Source organism: Leptonychotes weddellii, chromosome 15 (genome assembly GCF_054177405.1).
Source record: "Leptonychotes weddellii isolate Sample4059 chromosome 15, ASM5417740v2, whole genome shotgun sequence".
Taxonomy (NCBI): domain Eukaryota; kingdom Metazoa; phylum Chordata; class Mammalia; order Carnivora; family Phocidae; genus Leptonychotes; species Leptonychotes weddellii.
Window position 1 is genome coordinate 12,546,679 of NC_138383.1, and position 21,899 is coordinate 12,568,577.

At 40.3% G+C, this 21,899-nt stretch overlaps 1 protein-coding gene and 1 long non-coding RNA gene across 2 annotated transcripts in view; both read left to right on the forward strand.

Moving 5' to 3' along the window:
* LOC145717306 (uncharacterized) overlaps nt 1–21,899 on the forward strand; it is a 65,765-nt gene that overhangs the window by 24,124 nt on the left and 19,742 nt on the right. The gene's annotated exons all lie outside the window — the stretch shown is intronic.
* On the forward strand, nt 2,778–19,949 carry NOL11 (nucleolar protein 11). Its single transcript, XM_081804658.1, has 16 exons — nt 2,778–2,967; nt 4,928–5,041; nt 5,167–5,223; nt 7,561–7,709; nt 8,859–8,916; nt 9,221–9,365; nt 11,682–11,870; nt 13,559–13,635; nt 15,542–15,665; nt 16,295–16,383; nt 17,048–17,116; nt 17,583–17,767; nt 17,916–18,041; nt 18,191–18,421; nt 18,842–18,920; nt 19,829–19,949. The coding sequence occupies exons 1-16, from the start codon at nt 2,827–2,829 to the stop codon at nt 19,928–19,930; spliced, it is 1,935 nt and encodes a 644-aa protein (XP_081660784.1). The 5' UTR covers nt 2,778–2,826; the 3' UTR covers nt 19,931–19,949.

The window sequence follows — 21,899 nt, forward strand, 5'->3', positions numbered from 1 at the left end:
GGCTCCCTGCCGAGCAGGGAGCCCGACACGGGACTCGATCCCAGGACCCTGGGATCATGACCTGAGCCGAAGGCAGACGCTTCACCAACTGAGCCACACAGGCGCCCCTCTTTCTTTCTTTCTTTCTCGCCCCTCTTTCTTTCTCTTTCTTCCTTCCTTCCTTCCTTCCTTTCTTCTTTTTTTCTTTCTTTCTTCCTTCCCTCCTTCCTTCCTTCCTTTCTTTCTTTCAAGGTTTATTTATTTATTTTAGGGGGGCTGGGTAGAGGAAGAGGAAGAGAGAGAATCTTAAGCAGATTCCCTGCTCAGTGAGGAGTATGCCTCTCCCACTGCCACTCCCCCTGCTTGTGCTCTCGATCTCTCTCTAAAATAAATAAATAAAAATTAAAAAAAAAAATTAGGGGTGCCTGGGTGGCTCAGCTGGTTGAGCATCTGCCTTTGGTTCAGGTCATGATCTCGGGGTCCTAGGATCGAGCCTCACGTGGGGCTCCCTGCTCAGTGAGGGGTCTGCTTCTCCCTCTCCCTCTACCCCTTTCCCCCACTTGTGCTCTCTCTCAAATAAAAAAAAAAAAATCATTAAAAAATAAGAATAAATAGGGGCGCCTGGGTGGCTCAGTCGTTAAGCGCCTGCCTTCGGCTCAGGTCATGATCTCAGGGTCCTGGGATCGAGCCCCTCATCGGGCTCCCTGCTCGGTGGGAGGCCTGCTTCTCCCTCTCCCACTCCCCCTGCTTGTGTTCCCTCTCTCGCTGTGTCTCTCTCTCTGTCAAATAAATAAATAAAATCTTTAAAAAAAAAAAAAGAATAAATAAAGTCTTTAAGCTGAAGGAAAGGGAAAGCACAAATTCAAAATTATGAATAAGCTTTCACTGTTTATCCATTGGTCCCACAAATATTTATGGGACAGGCATTATGCCAGATACTAGTGATAAATCCAGAGTTCCTTCAAAGAAATAAAACACAATGGGACAGACATATGAGTAACTAGGCCATCCCAGTACTGGATAACACATGTTACAATAACATTGGTGCACTGAATCATTTAATCCAGTCCCAGAGAGTTGGGGAAGACTTCCTGGAGGAGGAGGAAATGTCTAGCCTGGGATCAAACCTCGGGCAGTATGTACCAAACAATTTTCAGTAGAGAGGCTGATTAATTGTCCTGGGAGGAAAAGGAAGGTCTCACAAAGGCCAAGATGGACTGAACATTACAGTTTTCTTTTCTAACCAACAAAGGGGCCATAAATTCATAGTCAAATTCTTTGGCAACTTTAAAAAATAAAAGGTCTGTTAGCCCGATGAAGAATGTATAGTATTTGGGACACCTGGGTGAATTAGTCAGTTAAGTGTCTGACTCTTCAGCCCAGGTCTTGATCTCAGGGTTGTGAGTGCAACCCCAGTGTTGGCCTTCACGCTGGGTGTGGAGCCTACTTAAAAAAAAAAAAAAAAAAAAAGAATTTATGGTATTTGATTTCTTTTCTTTTTTTTTTTTAAGGTTTTGTTTATTTATTCATGAGAGACAGAGAGAGAGAGAGGCAGAGGGAGAAGCAGGCTCCCAAGGAGCAGGGAGCCCGATGCGGGACTCGATCCCAGGACGCTGGGATCATGACCTGAGCCGAAGGCAGACGCTTAACCATCTGAGCCACCCAGGCACCCTTGATTTCTTTTCAATAGCTAAATATTCTCTTTTTTCCAGTATTGTAGTGTTGTAGCCATGAAGAACTGCCGCGCACAAGGGGATCCGATCTGTGTAGATGATTACTTTAAATTTTGCCATGTGACGTCAACACAGTACAGTATTGTTTAGTAATCGCTTATTTAGATGGTTTCTCCCTAAGAACATGAACTACTTATCTTTTTTGATTTTTTACATTACTAGTTAAATCAACCCCGTTTACATTAGAACTCTCTCCCAGAAATGATGTCTTGCTAAAAATTGCCTGAGGGGACCGACCCTTCGACTTCAGCTTCCACCTGGCAAGTTCTCATTAGCCGGAGATCGCTTTGTCCTTAGGCTCAGAGAACAAAAGGAGACTGAGACAGATGGGAGGTCCGAAAGGCCACGGATCCTAGACGTCTAGGGAAGCTTCTGAGAAACAGGGGGATTAGGCATTTCACTTAGGTACAGCACTTTATCAAGAGTTTATCTAAGGAGGTACATTTATTTTCTTTAGCACACTGTTTTCTTGAGGCCGCGGTAAGAATTTCCAAAGAGGGGCGCGTGGGTGGCTCAGTCGGTTAAGCGACTGCCTTCGGCTCAGGTCATGATCCTGGAGTCCCAGGATCGAGTCCCGCATCGGGCTCCCTGCTCGGCAGGGAGTCTGCTTCTCCCTCTGACCCTCCTCCCTCTCATTCTGTCTCAAATAAATAAATAAAATCTTTAAAAAAAAAAAAAAAGAATTTCCAAAGAGTTCACTTAAAGTAACAAAACAAAACAAAAAAACAAACGAAAAAGGAGCTTACTTTTGTTTGCCTAGTTGCCACGCCCACCCTTCAGCCTCTCAAATCCTTAGCGGAAAAGTGCGCCGCAGCTGCCGCTGCCGTACACAACAGGTAAAAGAGATGCCCAGCCCGCCACCCTTTCTCCGGAGAAGTACATCCGGGACTCTGAGGGGCGTGGCTGGGAGGCGGAGTCTACAAGCAACGTCCCGGCTCCGCCCACCCGGCGGCGCCCACAGCCAGGCACAACAGCCGCACTCGCCAGAGGTCGCCGGCTCGGCAAACAGGTTTCTTATTTGACGAGTGTCTGGCCAGTCGGGTTTCTAGTTCTCGCGAGAGAAAGCGCAAAGCCTGTCGGGAGGGATGCGCTGCAATCTCTAGGTTTGCCCAAAATGGCAGCCTTGGAAGAGGGTTTCACGTTGTCTGCGGTACCCTTGGGTGCCGGGCCTAACGGACTCCTAGGCGTGGAGCAGAGCGACAAAACAGACCAGTTTCTAGTGACGGATGGCGGCAGGACCGTCATCCTCTATAAGGTGAGGGTGATATGATCGGAGAGCCCCCGCTGAGGTCTCGCCCCTTTCTGAGCACGGAGCCAGAGCTGCAGGTTTCTCACAGCTTCAGAAAGATCGTCGAGCGGCTTATTGGCCTCTCCCGGGCGCTGAATGAGGTCTAGAATAGGAGTCGGTTGTTCTTCTTGAGAGAGGGGCATATTTCCGACTTGCCGACGGCAGAACGTCTGAGTGCACGTGGGCTAGACTCAGAAAGGAAAGGAAAACCTGTGCTTGCGCTTCGCATCTCCCGGAGATGGCCTTAAGATCCCCTCCCGGGGTTTCTGTTACCCCAGCTGTCCGCAGAAGGGTTGAACAGAGATTGGGCGGGAGAGAATGACCGGCAGCGTGGGAACAGTGGTTTAACTTTGTGCCCATACACTTTTTCCCCCCTCTTTGGGGAAAAAAGGTTTGCAGATTGTTTTATTTGATTTCTTAGTAGCTTGATGGGAATCTTGATTCCGAGTGAGTGTCTATTGCCAACGAACTACACGCTGTAAATCCTGGAGTTGAGTCTTGGGCAGGCTCTATAGGTCCCGCCCCCTTTTTATCCAAACTGTTGACTCACCACTCCTTAACAGTTTTGCTTTTAGTGGTCTCATAGAAAGTAATTATTTTTATCTGGACTGCTGAACATAGTTTCCCGTGTCTTTAAGAAGCTAGCTACCTACTTTGAAGTTTTGGAACAGGTTGCCAACATTCCCTATAGTGTTTGCTGGTCTTGAGTCTTTCTGATGACACTGTTGGCTTTTACCTCCACTGTTAAGTGGACTTAAAAGTTTTGCAATTCCTGCATGAAAATACAGTGACTGGAATTGGCATGATCCCAGCTATACCTACTCAATTTCCCATGCCCCCGTTCCAAAGCACAGTGGAATCCCATTCTTTTAAGTGTACTATTTACTGAAAAGTGTTGCTAATTTACTTTTTTTTTTAGTAACTTAGTTATATTTTCTTTTTTCTTTTTCTTTTTTTTTTTTTAGATTTTATTTATTTGACAGAGAGAGCACAGGCAGGGGGAGTGGCAGGCAGAGGGACAGGGAGAAGCAGGCTCCCGGCAGAGCAGGGGGAGCCTGATGTGGGACTCCATCCCAGGACCCCAGGACCATGACCTGAGCTGAAGGCAGTCACTTAACCAACTGAGCCACCCAGGCGTCCAGTTATATTTTCATTTTAATTAATTTTTAAAAGTTTTTTACATATTTTTTAAAGATGTATTTATTTGAGAGAGAGAGGGAGAAGCAGACTCCTGCTGAGCAGGGAGCCCGATGGGGGGCTCATCCCAGGACCCCGAGATCATCACCCCAGCCAAAGACAGACACTTAATCAGTTGAGCCACGCAGGCACCCCAAGTTTTTTATATTTCTAATTGTAGTAAAATACATACAACGTACAATTTACTATGTTAACTGTTTTTTAAGTGTACCGTACAGGGTATTAAGTATGTTTACGTTGTGGAGCCATCACCACCATCCATCTCCCAAACTCTTTTCATCTTGCAAAACTGAAACCCTGTACCATTAAGCAATAACTGCCCATTTCCCCAGCCCCTGACAACCACCATTCTACTTTCTGTCTTAAGTGGAATCGTATAGTGTTTGTCTTTTTGTGACTACTTACTTTTTTAATTTAGGAAATTTATTAAATGTTATTTTTTTTTAAAGAATTTATTTGACAGAGAGAGACACAGCGAGAGAGGGAACACAAGCAGGGGCAGAGGGAGAGGGAGAAGCAGGCTCCCGCCAAGCAGGGAGCCCAATTCGGGGCTCGATCCCAGAACCCCGGATCATGACCTGAGCAGAAGGCAGATACCTAACGACTGAGCCACCCAGCCGCCCCTAAATGTTATTATTTTAATTCTTTCTTTGTCTTGATTGTAAATTTAATTGCTTGTAATGTCTGAAATTGACTTTTTGAATATTTTATGTTATCTTGATTTTACTAGGTTTCTGATCAGAAACCCTTGGGAAGCTGGTCAGTGAAACAAGGTCAAATTATAACATGTCCAGCTGTGTGCAACTTTCAAACTGGAGAGTATATTGTTGTACATGATAATAAGGTGAGTTTTAAAACTTTTTATATAATAACATATACAACAGAAATCAAATGTTGATTTATTAACTATTTGTGTTAGATATAAGTAGAAATTGGAATGCTTTTTTAACCTGTGTGTGTTGATTTAAGGTTTTGAGAATATGGAGTAATGAAGATGTAAACCTGGATAAAGTATTTAAAGCTACAGTAAGTCTTTGGATTTTTCTTCTCTTTTTTTTTTTTTTTTTTGAAGATTTTATTTATTTATTTGACAGAGAGAGACACAGCGAGAGAGGGAACACAAGCAGGGGGAGTGGTAGAGGGAGAAGCAGGCTTCCCGCGGAGCAGGGAGCCCGATGCGGGGCTCGATCCCAGGACCCTGGGATCATGACGTGAGCCGAAGGCAGACGCTCAACGACTGCGCCACCGAGGCACCCCTCTTCTCTTTTTTTTAAAGATTTTTATTTATTTGAGAGAGAGAGCATAAGCGCGGAGAGGGAGAAGCAGGCTCCCGGCTGAGCAGGGAGTCTGATGTGGGGCTCAGTCCGAGGACCCCAGGATCATGACCTGAGCCAAAGGCAGACGCTTAACCCACTGAGCCACCGAGGCTCACACATTAGTCTTTGGATTTTCTAATGTGTCTGTTAGCTTATTGGTGAGATGGAATAATTTGTAATGTAGTATTTTGCTTATCTTAAATACATCTGTGAAAGTGACCATAAAAGTTATATCAGCTTTTCATTTGTATCTTGGAACACATCTTAGTTCATGAGTTAATATATTAGAAAATAGAAACTTTATTATTACAGGAGATTAAGGATTTAAATAATTCCTGAATGATATGTTTGCAGTTTTTTTCCATGAGTTTAGATGTTTATGGTGTGTCCCATGTGAGAACTTCACTGTGCCCTTTCTTAAAATAGGTAGAACAGACCCTGCCAATTTTATACATTATATATATATATTTTTTTTTTTTAGATTTTATTTATTTATTCATGAGAGAGAAGAGAGAGAGAGAGAAGCAGAGGGAGAAGCAGGCTCCCAAGGAGCAGAGAGCCCGATGCGGGACTCGATCCCAGGACCCTGGGATCATGACCTGAGCCGAAGGCAGACGCTTAACCGTCTGAGCCACCCAGGCGCCCCATTATATATTTTTAGAGTGCACAGAATGCAGTAAGAAAGAACCTTGAGTAACTGTGCCTTTTCTACTGATGACCTAAAGTGTGTGTGTGTTTTTAACGATTTATTTATTTGAGAGAGAGAGCACGCACAAGTGGTGGAGGGGGGGGTGCCCGGGAGAGGGAGAGAGAGAATCTCAAGCAGACTCCCCTCAGAGCACAGAGCCAGGCGAGGGACTCGATCTCATAATTCTGAGATCATGACCCTAGCCAAAATCAAGAGTCATAAGCTTAACAGACTGAGCCACCCAGGCACCCCTGACCTAAAGAGTGTTAATTAACTTTTCTTACTTATAAAATGAGGGTCTCAAACTAGGGTAACCTTGAAAGTCCCTTCCAGTTCTGAATGTCTAACTAAATATAATTAGCAAATTTTAGAAGTGGCGCATAATAGAACTGATTGAGATATAATGGCAGTTATCCCTTGGACCCTTGAAACTTCTGTCTAGCTAACTGTGCTGTCTGCTGGCCCTCATCTTTTTGTTTACCTTGCAGTGACACGATCCTTAATTTTACAGTGGGGTTAACTTCTTTTCTTGGGCTTACAGGCTGTAGTTGTAATGACGGCACCAGTCCTTACCTAGCACCAGGACTGCTTGAAACTGCAGTACTGCCTTCGTTTCTACTGCTCCCACCTTCAGGGTTTGGAGATCCAGCTTGTACCTAACCTCCAGCACTCCCAATGGAAGGATAAACCAAAAATGCATAAAAATGATGACTTTAAGGGTGGCTCAGTCAGTTAAGTGTCTGACTCTTGATTTAGGCTCATGTCATGATCTCAGGGTCATGGGAACAAGTCCCACATTGGGCTGTGCACTCAGTACGGAGCCTGCTTGAGATTCTCTCTCCCTCTGCCCCTCCCCCTGCTCACCCATGCTCTCTCTAAATAAATAAATAAAATCTTCTAAAAATAAATAAATGAAATCTTTAAAAAGTGATGACTTAAGGGGAGAGCAGGGGATAGGGTAGGCAGAATAGGAGCAAAAGGCTTCTGTGTATATTTTATGTTGTACATTTTTTTTTTTTTTTAAGATTTTATTTATTTGCAAGAGAGAGAATGAGAAACAGAGAGCATGAGAGGGAGGAGGATCAGAGGGAGAAGCAGATTCCCTGCCGAGCAGGGAGCCCGATGCGGGACTCGATCCCGGGACTCCAGGATCATGACCTGAGCCGAAGGCAGTTGCTTAACCAACTGAGCCACCCAGGCGCCCTATGTTGTACATTTGACTTTGGAACCATATAAAGCTGAATCAAAATGAAAACAAATCAGTTCTTAAAAAATAAGCTTTCTATAAATGTCCGTATTCTCTTAGATAGCAACTGTTTTAGAATGTTTTAAAAACATTGTATTCTTATGTTCTTCTAGTTGCCAGCTGAGATATATAGGATACATTCAATACAAGGGACAGAACCCTTAGTACTCTTCAAGGAAGGTGCTGTTCGTGGTTTAGAGGCCTTGCTTGCAGAGCCCCAGCAGAAAATTGAAACTGTTATCTCTGATGAAGAAGTGATTAAGTAAGTTCCAATACTTGTAAGTGAATTTTTTCCGTAATAAAAATGTACTGTGCATGTTTTTTGTAACATTCTTTCCCTTGTTCAAAAGTATTTTGGTTATAAACCTAATAAAAGCTTAATTAAAAACCATTTATATGCCATTGACCAAATTAGCATCCTCCAAAAACCTCTAGAATAATAGGTCATTGGGGAAACTGTAGGGTTATATGAGTCCTGTTTTGATGACAGAAGACTGGATAGCAAGTTATTTGAAGATGAAGTGGGTAATGCCATGAGACCAAAACCTCTGTTTCTGTTATATTGCCTTGACTGCCAAGGTCAGAACCCTTACCCCTGAGGACAAGTACAGTTTGTTGTTAGTGACATCATGATAGTGTTTTGAGCACCCTGCTTTTCCCAGATTCTGGAATAAAACTGGGAAAATGACTCAAATTTTCATGATTTCACATTTCTCCAAACCCCATTATTTTATCATGTTTCCTGTTTAGTTAACTTGCTGCCTCTCCTCTCCTGGCCCACTTGATGCAAGCTCAATTTCTAAAAGTCAGAGGGAAGGCTTGTACTTAGTGAATAATGTGGACAACAACCAGGTGTATCTTGGACTGCCCTGTTGAATGCCTCTAATGTGTGAGCAACTGTGTTTGGAGGAAATCTTTAGGAAAAAGGGATACAGGTATATGACCTGAGTTCTGATGGCCACTTTGCCAGAATCTGGCTATGTAGCCTTGGTTACAAGCCCTTTACCCTCCCTGTACCTCATATCCCTCTGTCACTTAAAGAAGGCGGGTGAGATCCTAATTTGTTCCTCAGAGCACTAGTCCCAAAAGTGACTGAAAAAGGGGAGGGTTATTCAAATAAGTTGAATAACACTGCATACTGTCACACACCCACCCCTTTGGAACTTTACAATTCACGTGGTCTTCAAAGCTCTGGGAAGTTCAGCAACTTGCATTTAGTCCACAAATTCATTTGACAGAGAAATGCCTACTAATTCTGTGTGATGTGTATTTTGAAGCCCTGAATTAAGTTCCATGACATCTCTTTGACTCTAAAAAATATTTAATAGAAAATATTCTCTGAAATTTAGATTGATAGGTTTCTCTCAGCTGGTGATTTGGCATTTTATAATTTTTCTTCCTATTTTTTTAGGTGGACAAAGATTTTCATGGTATTTAGGCATCCTGTTTTAATCTTTATTACTGAAAAAGTAAGTGATAGCTTTCATTCCTGGCCTATTTTGTGACATTTCAAATTCACATATATTATTTTTAAACTAAAATTGGGCTTTAGTATTTCTCTCGGAAGATTTTTTTTTATTGTGTATCTTTTTTAAATACTAAAAAATCTGGTTATGAAGAAATATTTTTTTATAACATTTTTACTTTAATTGGACAAGAGGTTTTTAAGCACTCATTAAAGTAATTAGAAGAGAGTGACAAGTGGCTTTAACGTTTAAATATAGTTGGTTGAAATGGGAATATTTTTAAATAAAATAACCTTTTTATGTGCAGCACGGAAATTACTTTGCTTACATACAAATGTTTAACTCACGTACCTTAAGCAAATACACGCTCTTACTTGGACAAGAAGAAAAATCTGTTATACAGAGTTTCAGTGCATCTGTGGATCGGAAATTCATCTCTTTGATGTCATTAAGTAAGTATTTTTCTTTAAACTTTCAGCGATTGTAAATAAAGGATGGTGGGTTTTCTGAGTGAGAGTCTTAGGTTTTTTGCAGTTTTCTCTTGTAGCACTTTCCTTCACATGCATTCTTACAAGCATTTGTGCCTTCATTTTTTGCACTTTGCCATATCTGGTCATGATTAAGTCAGTGGTTCTCTGTAGGTAACTTTTATGTCTTAAGATTTATCTGGTTAGAGTTAAGCAATAAAATTTAAACCAGAAATAAGGGGTGCCTGGGTGGCTCAGTCCATTAAGCATCTGCCTTCAGCTCAGGTCATGATCCTGGGGTCCTGGATTGAGCCCCACATCAGGCTCCCTGCTCAGCGGAGAGTCTGCTTCTCCTTTTCTCTCTCCTTCTGCCTCTCCCCCTGCTTGTGCTTGCTCTCTCTCTCTCAAATAAATAAAATCTGTTAAAAAAAAAAAAAAAGATGTATCATAAGCAATAAATAATAATATAATACCAATAAAAAAGGGAAAAATAATCTTTTATCTTTATCATCATAAGGCCAGGTTCTTTGATACTGTAATTAGTGAAGCATAAAATAAGGGGCCCCTGGGTGGCTTACTCCGTTAAGCATCTGCCTTCGGCTCAGGTCATGATCCTGGGGTCCTGGAATCGAACCCCGCGTTGGGCTCTCTGCTCAGTGGGGAACCTGTTTCTCCCTCTCCCTCTGCCTGCCACTGTGCCTAGTTGTGCTCGCACACGCGTGCTCTCTCTCAAATAAACTCTTTAAAAATAAATAAATAATAATAAAACTAATGTTGGTATTGAGTGACTCCTCTAATTCTCTTTTCTAGCCTTAACATTTAGGGTACCCTTCTTTGAACAGTGGTGGAGGCAGGTGAGTTAAAGGAATCTAACAAAGCATTAATGGCCTATGCGAGCCAGCATTTTATAGATTTGTTGATGCCTTGTAGATTATCTCTATCTAATGGTCTAAAGTATAACCCTGATCTTAGGTGACTAGGAAAAAGAAAAATGCCTTGTGGTGTCCTCTTCATCCTGCCCTTTATGGCTCCTCTTGGAGTTGTCTTGAGAGAATTAAGGGAGGAAAAAACAAGGACATTATTTCCATATTATCACAATTTAAAAATCTTTTTATTGTCTTTTTTTTTTTTATTAGTTTCAGAGGTAGAATTTAGTGATTCATCAGTTGCATATAACACACAGTGCTCATTACATCAGGTGCCCTCTTTAATGCCCATCACCCAGTTATCCTTTCCTCCCACCCCAGTTAAAAAATCTGTGAAGTTTTTTAATGTGCAAATGTTTGCAATGGCTATTAAGAAAAAGTTCCCATCATTTATCTTATCTAGAAGGTCTTTGGAATCCACTTAATGCCTTTGCTTAAGAGGGACTGGTTTTCTTTTCTTTTCTTTTCTTTTTTAAGATTTATTTATTTATTTATTTAACAGAGATAGAGAGCACAAGTAGGCAGAGCGGCAGACAGAGGTAGAGGGAGAAGCAGGCTCTCCGCCGAGCAGGGAGCCCGATGCAGGGCTTGATCCAAGGACCCTGGGATCACGACCTGAGCCGAAGGAAGCCGCTTAACCAACTGAGCCACCCAGGCGCCCCAAGGGACTGTTTTTCTTATAGTTTAATCTGTAAGATATACTTAGAGGTTTGGCTTGATTTGGTTTAGTTTGGTTTTTTAAGTAGGCTTCATGCCCAGCATGGGGCTTGAACTCACAACCCTGAGATTAAGAGTTGCATACTCTACCGACTGAGCCAGCCAGGTGCCCCAGATATACTTACTGTTAAATGAAAGTTTACAATTTAAGTTTTTAGCTTAGTGAATGAACACTGAAATAAGGGAGTCTGAACCAAAGGGTCATAAAATCTTCCTGTAACATAGCTAGAACCACAATAACATGCCAAAATTCAATTGACATGCCCAAAACAGTAATTTCTTACGGTTTTCAGGGTGATACATTAACGAGAAATGTCATGTATAGACCAGAAGGCTAATTAATTTTGAATGTGAGGTATATCCTTTTAGTGACTAGATTGTCTTCCTGCAGGTCCCTCTCATATTTTAAGTTATTGTAAGTATTTAGCTGTTGTGACATGTCTTACTGAGAGTTTTATTAATAATATTCCTCCCTCAACTTGAGGTTTGTAGTGCAATTTAAGGGAAAGCATAGAGCAATGTGATTGTTAAATTTGTTTATTTTTCTGGGTGTATCCTGTATCAAATTGGTACAACTTATGAACACGCTAGTACCTTTAACTGTAACAGATAGAGAACTGTCCTTCAACTGATAATGAATAATACTTGTTTCCAACAGGCTCTGATGGATGTATATATGAAACCTTGATACCAATACATCCAAGTGACCCAGAAAAAAATCAGAGGGTGGTTAGGTCACTGTTGCTCAAGACTGTGGTGTCTGGTAATGCTCGAAATGGTGTTGCACTCACCGTCCTGGATAAAGATCACCTAGCGGTCCTAGGACCACCGCTACCAGCTTCCAAGGGTGACTGAAATCTGTTCAATTAAGAAGTCCTTTGGATTTTTCCTTCAAAGTGTACCCTTTAGTCTTCTTTTTCTTTTTTATTTATTATCACTTACTCATTTTCTCTAGTGTCATACTCAAATTATTTTTGTAGCTTCCTAACTCTCCTTGAATAGGTCTGTGATTTCATCTTACATTCGTTAATATTTTTTAAATTTATTTTATTTTATTTTATTTATTTATTTTTACTTATCTCTACACCCAGCACTCAAACTCACAACCCTGAGATCAGGAGTCACATGCTCCACTGACTGAGCCAGCCAGGTGTCCCATCTTTTTAACACATTTCCTTGTATCACTACCTTGCTCATGACTAATGTCTTAAGGGAATAAAAACTGCCAGTGTCTGTGCCAGCCCATAGGCATTTGATCATTGGTAAGCCTTGTGGTAGGGATTCGAATTCATAGTCTGGTGACATTTCAGCAGAAAGGAAATCCACTGGACTTGGACAACTTGAAATTCAGGGACTGCGAGTATGCTTTTTCATCTCTGACTTCAGAGCATCGTTCTCATTTTCACTTCACCTTGCCCCCCAAATACCCGTCCGCGCGCGCGCGCGCACACACACACACACACACACACACACTCGTTGTCTGTCACAAAGAACACATTTGTTCTGGCCAGCGCGAGAGTGGGGTCTTTCAGGCAGTGCTATGAAATTCAGAATCTTTTTGTCTAGTATTCAGGCTCTCCCCAGTCTAGACCCCCATCCACTTTTTCCAGTCTCTTTTCTCAATTTCGGAGCAAGAATCCTTTGATTTATTCAGCCCAGGCTCCCTGCTGTACACTTAATCTGCCTGTCCTCATCTGTGTACTTTGTTCTTACGTTTCTCTCTCTTACTATTAAGATAGGAGCTACTAGTTATAGCATAGCTATACTGTACAGGCGAAGCCTTTTATGTATATTATCTTGTTGTTTGTATCATTTAATCTTCCCACAATACTAGGAGAGAAGGTGGTTACTAATAACCCTCCTGTTTTACAAATTAGCAGATAGGTATTGGATAACTAAGTAGAAGGACTCTTTACTTAGGCTATAGACCTTACTGATCTTCAGGCCTGGTGCTTCGTCACTTTACCATGCTGTGCTTCTCTCTCTCCCACCATCATCCCTCTTTCTGGTTCCTGCTCTAACCCTCAAAGCCTGGTAACTACTGTTAGAGCTTCCTATGTCTCTTTCTAGAGTGTTTTCACATGTGTACAAGCAAATACTACTGCTTATTTTTCTTTCCTCTTCTTTTTACATGAATGGTAGCATACCATTAACACTTGTGCACCTTATTTATTCGCTTACCTGAGGTCCTAGAGCCCTTTCCATATCAACATTTATTACTAATTTATTATGATTGTTATTATTAACACTTTATGCTTTTAGGGCAGTGTAAGGTTCACAGCAAAATTGAGGGGAAGGTACGTAGATATGCCATATGCCCTCTTCCCTCACACATGTCCACTTCTTGTCGTAAGATCTCATTTCCTTGAGTTTCTGTGGCAATCACTGTCGTTATTACTCATTTTATACCTCATAAAGCAAGACTTATGTGTTTAACTATGACTCTCCCTAGTCTACCCACTTCTTCCCCACCATCCTCAGCGTCACATATTTATATGTGGCACGACATCTGAATTTGTATGTCTTATTTTATAGAATGCCTCTCCATATGGAACACAAAGTTTCAAACACTGCAGACTTCCAAAGAGCTACCACAGGGGACCAGTGGTCAAGTAAGTTTTTGTTTTGGGGGATTTTGAAATTTAGTTACTTTTGTGCGTGATAAATGTAGTATAAAGGAAGAGACTTCAGATTTAAATAATTTGGCAGTTTTTGATTAAAATAAATTGAGAATTATTTTTTACCTGCAAGCTTATTGTTTCAATTTCTGTTAAGTTTGTCACTTTTCAGTTATAGGCAATTTTAGATCAAGGGAGAACAATGAGTAAATAAAACATAGCTGTTCTTTGGTTTGATGTTTTTACTTTTGTATTTGTTTATAAATATTTTTATTTTTTATTTTTTAAGTATTCTCTACATCCAGTGTGGGGCTTGAACTCACAACCTCGAGATCAAGAGTCACTTGCTCTATTGACCAAGCCAGGCAGGAGCCCCTACTTCTGTATTTTGAACCATACACTAGGGCTGTTACTTTTCCTAATAAATTAGTCTTTTAGGTTATATGGTAAACATTATCGTGGAGTTACATAAGAATTACAATTTTTTAAAGATTTATTTATTTGAGAAAGACAGAGAGGGAGAGCAGGCACAAGCAGGGGGAGGGGCAGAGGGAGAGGAGCAAGAGAATCTCAAGTAGGCTCCCTGAGGAGCGCAGAGCCCACCACGGGGCTCCATCCCAAGACCCTGAGATCATGACCTGAGCCAAAATCAAGAGCTGGTCACTTAACTGAGCTACTCAGGCGGCCCTTACATAAGAATTATTGAAGAGTTAAAATTTTAGCCAACCAGACCAAACTTTCTGATGCAGGGGTCCTTGTGTATTTTGTTACCCATTTTATCTTCAGTGTCTGTCTGTCAGAGGTGCTCAGAAAGGATTGGTTGTTTAGTGAATGCATATTCATATATAAATAAAATGTAATCAAGATAATATGTTACAAATAATTGTGATTAGAGCATAAGGAGACTGGATTTCACAGCATACAATATAATTTTATATTTAAACAAATAATAACAAAATTAACCATTCACAGTTCTGCCACTCTAACAAACTTGTTTGATTTCCATGTTCCTTTAAGCTTTTTGTTCATATATCTGTCTTATATTTTACTATTTTAAAAATTGGAATGATAAGATAGAAACAACGTTAAATTCTGCTTTTTTCATCTAGTACGTCATTAACAGAGTGCCCTGTTACGGTCCCCTTAGTAATTATTATACCATTAATAGATGTATAACAGTGGCAGTGTTACTTTTAAATAATTTAATTAGGGGCGCCTGGGTGGCTCAGTCGTTAAGCGTCTGCCTTCGGCTCAGGTCGTGATCCCAGGGCCCTGGGATCGAGCCCCGCATTGGGTTCCCTGCTCAGCCCGGAGTCTGTTTCTCCTTCTCCCACTCCCCCTGCTTGTGTTCCCTCGCTCGCTGTGTCTCCCTCTGTCAAGTAAATAAATAAAATCTTTAAAATAAATAAATAAATAAAAGATTTTGTTTATTTGACAGAAACACAATGAGCGAGGGAACACAAGCAGGGGGAGTGGGAGAGGGAGAAGCAGGCCTAAGCAGGCCTCCCGCCGAGCAGGAAGCAGGACCCAGGGACCACTACCTGAGCCGAAGGCAGACGCCTAACGACTGAGCCACCCAGGCGCCCCAATAAAATCTTTAAAAAAAAATTAAAAATAAATAAATTAATTATTTTAAATGCATATATTGATCAGATTTTTATGAGTAAAGAGTGTCCTTTAAATTATGCTTTATTCAGATGTGGGCAAAAATAAGAGCTGTGTAAACCTACCCAGGTAATAAGTTGTACATGTGAGATTATTCTGGAAAGTTGCTTAACTTTGTTTTGTCATTTTTGTTATATTAAGATTGCTCATACCGTAAGTTATTGTTATAAATGCAGCTCAGATCTTAGAAGCGAAAAAAAAAATTGCTTACATTTTTTATAACATTTTTTTGTAGCTCTGGTATTATGGGGAAAATTTATTTATGCTACATGGAAAATTTCTTACTGTGGTTCCATATAAGTGTGAAGTATCTTCATTAGCAGGTGCTCTTGGGAAACTCAAGCATAGTCAAGATCCAGGTAGGAACTTCTGTTTGTAGTTTTTATTTTTTGTTTGTTTGTTTTTTTTTAAGTAACCTCTGTACCCATTGTGGGGCTTGAATTCATGACCCCTGAGATCAAGAGCTGCATGCTGTACTGACTGAGCCAGCCAGGCGCCCCAGGACCTTCTGTTTTTTATTAATATAAACCATTTTATTAACTTTCAGTTTGATGTAGATTTCTAAAACCATCAGTTTACAGAGCCCATTTTTGATGTTGAAATTTGACACTGTTCTTTGAAGTTTCCTTGACCCAGGTATCTACCCTGGGAACAGTCTACATTGCAGGTATTGCTGCAGGCTGAAGAGCTACACTGTTTTGAACACCAGTGTTCTGACTTCAGGGGCAATGGGAGAGTCCCCCAGACAAAATCATGAATACTTTTACCCTCCTGGGTTTACCAGTGGTCTCATCTGTTGGCTTAGTGTTGCTGGGCGCATAGCCTTAGACTGTATTGTAACGTACTGATCTGGGGTTCTCAGGGGAATTCAGTGATCTTTAAAGCCTCTCTTAAATTGTGCACAAGTGGTGGTTTTTTGTTGTTCTTTGGTTGGCTAAATCTAGTAGGTCAAAAAATTCCAGAAATTGTATACTTTGTGTTTTCTTAGGCCCTCAGACTGTGCCTCATTTTGTAAACTGGGAAACATCTCAGGGATATGGACTTGGATCCCAGAACTCAGAGCAGTCGAAGAGAATCGTAAGTTTGGTAGTTGAAATAGAAATGTTAATGCAAATACGCAAAAAAAAAAAAAAAGAAAAGAAAAGAAAAAGGTGGAATTACCTTAATGATTTGCATCTCTACAACGCTTATAGCTTTGATCTTTTTTTTTAAAAAAGATTTATTTGAGAGAGAGAGAGCACACGTATGCACGCGACTAGGGGGAGGGGTAGTGGGAGAGGGAGAAGCAGACTCCCTGCTGAGCAGGGAGCCTCATGCAGGACTCAATCCCAGGACCCTAAGATCATGACCTGAGCTGAAGGCAGACGCTCCACGGACTGAGCCACCCAGGCGCCCCTATAGTTTTGATCTTAGTGACAGCAATTTGAATCTTGAACCCAGTAACCTGACATCTTTTATCCAGAAATGACATGTGTTGTCTAGTAGTTAATTTTTATGGGCATGTGTTTGTGTAAGACATAGGCATGAAAATGCACAGTTTGCAATTAGTAATGATGCCTTCCTGAGTATAGAAATTTTCTGCCTAAGAAACAGAAACGTTAAAAGTCTTAAAGGTATTTAAGTTAGTTGAGATAAACCCACTTTTCACTATAACAAAATTAAAGTATTTTAAGAAGTTTTTGATTAGAGCATAAGTTTCTTTAGGACACTTTGAGATCCTAACCAATTTACTTAATTCCAGTTAAGGAGAAGAAAAATTGAAGTGAGTGTACAGCCTCCAGCGTCCAAACAACTTTTGTCAACTATAAAGGTAAGTACAATATTAGAAATATGAAAAATCAACTCAGGTGGTTAAAAGAAATCCCATCTACTTTTCATTCTAATTTTTATGATCATTTTTTATATCTGTAGCTAACAATTGTATAGTGTATTAAGGTTGTCAGAGCTCTCCAGTACTTTGGCTTATTTGGCTCTTACTAAGTATTTTGTGAAGTCACTGTAATGGTGGTGGCCTCATCACTCTCTCTTTCCCCTTTGCAATGAATATATTTGTAACTTAGCCTCTTAAAGAATTTGATTTCTAAACCCTGGCATTGTGTTTTGTTTTGTGTTGTGTTTTGTAGTTTGTCTTTGTGTAGTGAATTGTAGCATCAACTCCAATTTCATGGCAGTGCATGAATACTGTTAATGATTTAAGAAAACGTTGAGCTAGGAACTTTTAAGTTCAGAGTGACATTAATGTACCAGACTGAACTCTGTTACTTCTGCCCTTTCAGAAAGATTCAGAAAAACACATTGAAGTAGAACTATGTAAATTTTTGGCTATTAAGCAGACACCTGACTTTCATACTGTTATTGGGGACATAGTATTAGAACTTCTGGGAAGACATAAAGCAGAACCATCATTTTATCCCCGGAACTCTTTGATGCAGCTTATCCAAACACATGTGCTTTCTTACAGGTAAGTGTTTCTGTATGCCAAACTTGATATGCATAACTTTTTTGACCTTGTTTTTTTACTAATTTTCATACTCTGAAAAAGCTTATACATTATTTGCGATTGAGATTTTTCTTAAGATACAAAAATGAGTCCCGGTGTTTTGTCTTAGCTTGTGCCCTGGCTTGATGGAGGTTGCCCTAGAGAAAGCAGATGTACAGATGTTACAGCTCTGTCTGCAGCAGTTCCCTGACATTCCTGAGTCAGTCACCTGTGCTTGCTTAAAAATTTTCTTGAGGTAAGTTAGAAGTTGATGGTCCTTTTTCGTTAGTGCATTTTTAATCTTTTACATTACTTGATTTCTGAAACTGCTTACAGAATGAACATTTTTCCAGTGAGATCATGCAGTGATAAGGATTCATTTCTCACTTTCAATTAACATGGTAGCATTAGTGATGACAGTCTTCAAGAAGCAGAAATCAATATGGAATCAGTTTCTGACTATAGTGATTCTGTGCAAGAGGAGAAAATGGAAGAGCAAATGGAAATTCTTCACAATGGCTTCAATCCTGAAGAGGAAAACTGTGATAACTGTGACCGGGAGTTAAATGAAAAGCCTCGGGACGCAGCAGAGGAGACCACTTCGTGCCCTGTGATACCAAAGAGAGCAGCTCTGCTGTATCCTTTGAAATAGTTTCCCTGGCCTTGTCTCTTTACCTACAGTCAAGTGCCACGCAGTACCTAGGGAGTAAATAGATCATTTCAAATGCTTGCTTTTCTGTTTTTCCATCTTTTTCAGTTTCTGCTGGAAAATGGAGTATATGCAAACAACTTACTTAAGCCTGATTTAAGAAGCTTTGTGAAGGCAGAAACTTTATCGATTCTAAAAATTAGTATTCTGGATAAATACCAGTTATAGGGGTGAAATATTCCAAGTGACCTCTAGTATTTATGAGAAAGGTCAGTGATAGAGCTCTTTGAGAAAAGTAAAACTTCCTATAAATTTAGAAGAGATATCATTGGGGAAGGGAGTTACTCATAATTTCAGTAGAAAAGCCTTTATTTATTAAAACAAGGTTTTCCTTTAGTCCTAAGTAGAAATGCAATTCTTCATTCAGCTTATAGCGAAATGTTTCTTCTGCCTCACTTGAAAGACATCCCGGCACAACATGTCACTGTAAGTGTTCTTAGACATCTATAGAATTTTACTTCTGTTTTTTTTTTTTTTTTTTTTAAGATTTTATTTATTTATTTGAGAGAGAGAGCACCAGATGGGGGAGGATCAAAGGGAGAAGCAGACTCTTCTGTTATGCGGGGAGCTTGATGCAGGGCTCGATCCTCTGACACCAGGATCATGACCTGAGCCGAGGCAGACACTTAACTGACTGAGCCACCCAGGCGCCCCTTATTTCTGGTTTAAATTTTACTGCTTAACTCTAACCAGCTTTAGGGCATTTGAAAGGTTCTCAGTTTCTTTCATGTGAATAAGAGTTTTCCCAGCCCCCACGCTGAAAAATTGTGCCTAGGAGACGAGTGACTTTAGGTTGGCAGATCTTAGCATGTTCCTAGTGCCAAGCCTGAAGGCCAGGTAATCCATCTAAGCTGAAGGCCAGGTAATCCATCTAAGCTAAAGGCCAGGTAATCCATCTAAGCTAAAAACAAGTGCCCAGCAGGCTCAGTTGGTAGAGCATGTGATGCTTGATCTCGGGGTTGTGAGTTCGATCCCCATGTTGGGTGTAGAGATTACTTTTAAAATACATACATCATACATGTATAGATACATGTTTTGGGTGTTTTTTGTTTTTAAGTAGAAACAAAATTGCTGAGAGACGGATTTTTTCTCTTCTACTTATTATTTACAAACAGAATAAGCTCCCCGGCCACCGTTCCCAAACCAGATGAACTCCTCATTGATGGCAAAGCCTGCATTTTATTCATTTTTGTGTCCCCAGATGTCTAGCATATTTGTTTGATGTATAATTAAATTCAGTAGCTTCTTAAAATTCTTCAGCCTCTTTGTTAGCTTTATATAGAGAGAACATTTTTCTATCAAGGTGATAAATTGTCCTTTTTCTTCCTACCCAGCTATTTCTCCAGTATTTGTATTTCCTTTATCTGAAGTGTAGTGAAAATGCTACTATGACTCTTCCTGGGCTACACCCTCCAACCCTGAACCAGGTAAGGTAATCATTTTTTAACTTATTTTTTTATTTTTTATTTTAATTCAAGTATAGATAACGTACACAGTATTATATTAGTTTCAAGTATACAATATAGTGATTCAACACTTCCATACAACACCCAGTGCTCATCATGATTAGTGAACTCTTACTCCCCTTCACCTATTTACCCCATCCCCCCACATACCTGTCCTCTGGTAATCAATGGTTTGTTCTATTTAAGAGTCTGTTTTTTTGGTTTGTCTCTTTTTTCTTTGTTCATTTGTTTTGTAAATTCCATATATGAGTGAAATCATATGGTATTTGTCTTTCTCTGACTTATTTCGCTTAGCATTATACCCTCTAGATCCATCCATGTTATTGCAAATGGTAGGATTTCATTCTTTTTAATGACCGAGTAATTCTGTATATATGTACCACCTCTTCTTTATCCATTTATCTGTCGATGGACACTTGGGGTGCTTTTATAATTTGACTATTGTAAATAATGCTGCAATAAACATAGGTGTGAGATAATCTTTTTAATTTGACCTGGTACTGGGAAAACTGTAAAAAAAAAAAAAAATGTTATATATAATGTCAGAACTTGGAATTCAGTTACTGATTTCCCTTTGTCTTCTGGTTCATATGAACCTTCTCCCTCACCATATATACAAACCATTGGAGTGAGAGGTGGGGAGCATCTCTCAATTTGGTAGGTAGATTTTTAGAGCCATAATTCTATACAAAAGAACTTAAATACATCTTAAATTCCTGATTCTTTGGGGCACCTGGGTGGCTCAGTTGGTTAAGCATTTCAGCTCAGGTCATGATCTCAGGGTTGTGAGATCAAGCCCCCCATCAGGCTCTGCACTCAGCGCAGAGTCTGCTTGAGATTCTCTTTCTCTTCCTCTCCTCCTCCCCCAACTCATGCATGTGTGTCTCACACGTTCTCTCTCTAAATAAATCTTTAAAAAAAAAATCTTGTTTCTTTATTGTAACCCTTTTCAAGAATTTTCTTAGCTTCTTTGGGAGAGGGTGATAATAAGTGTCCTAATCTCTTAAGAATAAGAGAATAGGGCGCCTGGGTGGCTCAGTTGGTTAAGCGACTGCCTTCGGCTCAGGTCATGATCCTGGAGTCCCTGGATCGAGTCCCGCATCGGGCTCCCTGCTCAGCAAGGAGCCTGCTTCTCCCTCTGACCCTCTCCCCTCTCATGTGCTCTCTCTCTCTCTCATTCTCTCTCTCTCAAATAAATAAAATCTTTAAAAAAAAAAAAAACAAGAATAAGAGAATAAAGATTAATAAAAATGTTTTCAAAGAATCTCTTGGTACTCTTTAAATATAGTATTTATTTGAGCAGTTTAAAACATTAAAAAGTTTATTGTGGTTAGGAGGACCTGGCTAGCTGGCTGGCTCAGTCAGGAGAGCATGTGATTTTTGATCTTGGGGTTGTCAGTTCGAGCCCCATGTTGGGTGTAGAGATTACTTAAAAATTTTTTTTAAGAAGTTTATTGTGGTCTAAGAATATGTTACCCTAATTAAGTGTTTGAAACCCTTAATTTGACTACTTAAAATTTTGTTAAGTAGTTAACTTTCGTAGTCAAAAATTCGAACAATACCAAAGGTTGCATCTCCACTCCTATAGTGCCTCTTAGGGATAACTAACATTAGAGTTTCTTTTAGGGGGCGTGAGTGGCTTAGTTGGATAAGTGTCCGCCTTTGGCTCAGGTCATAAACACAGGGTCCTGGGATCGAGACCAATGGCAGGATCCCTGCTCAGTGGGGAGTCTGCTTCTCCCTCTCCCTCCGCCCCCCCCCACTCATGCGCTTTATCTCTCTCTAGCTCGTTCTTTCTCTCAAATAAATAAATAAAATCTTTTTAAAAAAAAGTTTCTTTTTTTTTAAAATCTTTTTTTTTTTTTTAAAGATTTTATTTATTTATTTGAGAGAGAGAATGAGACAGAGAGAGAGAGCATGAGATGGGGGAGGATCAGAG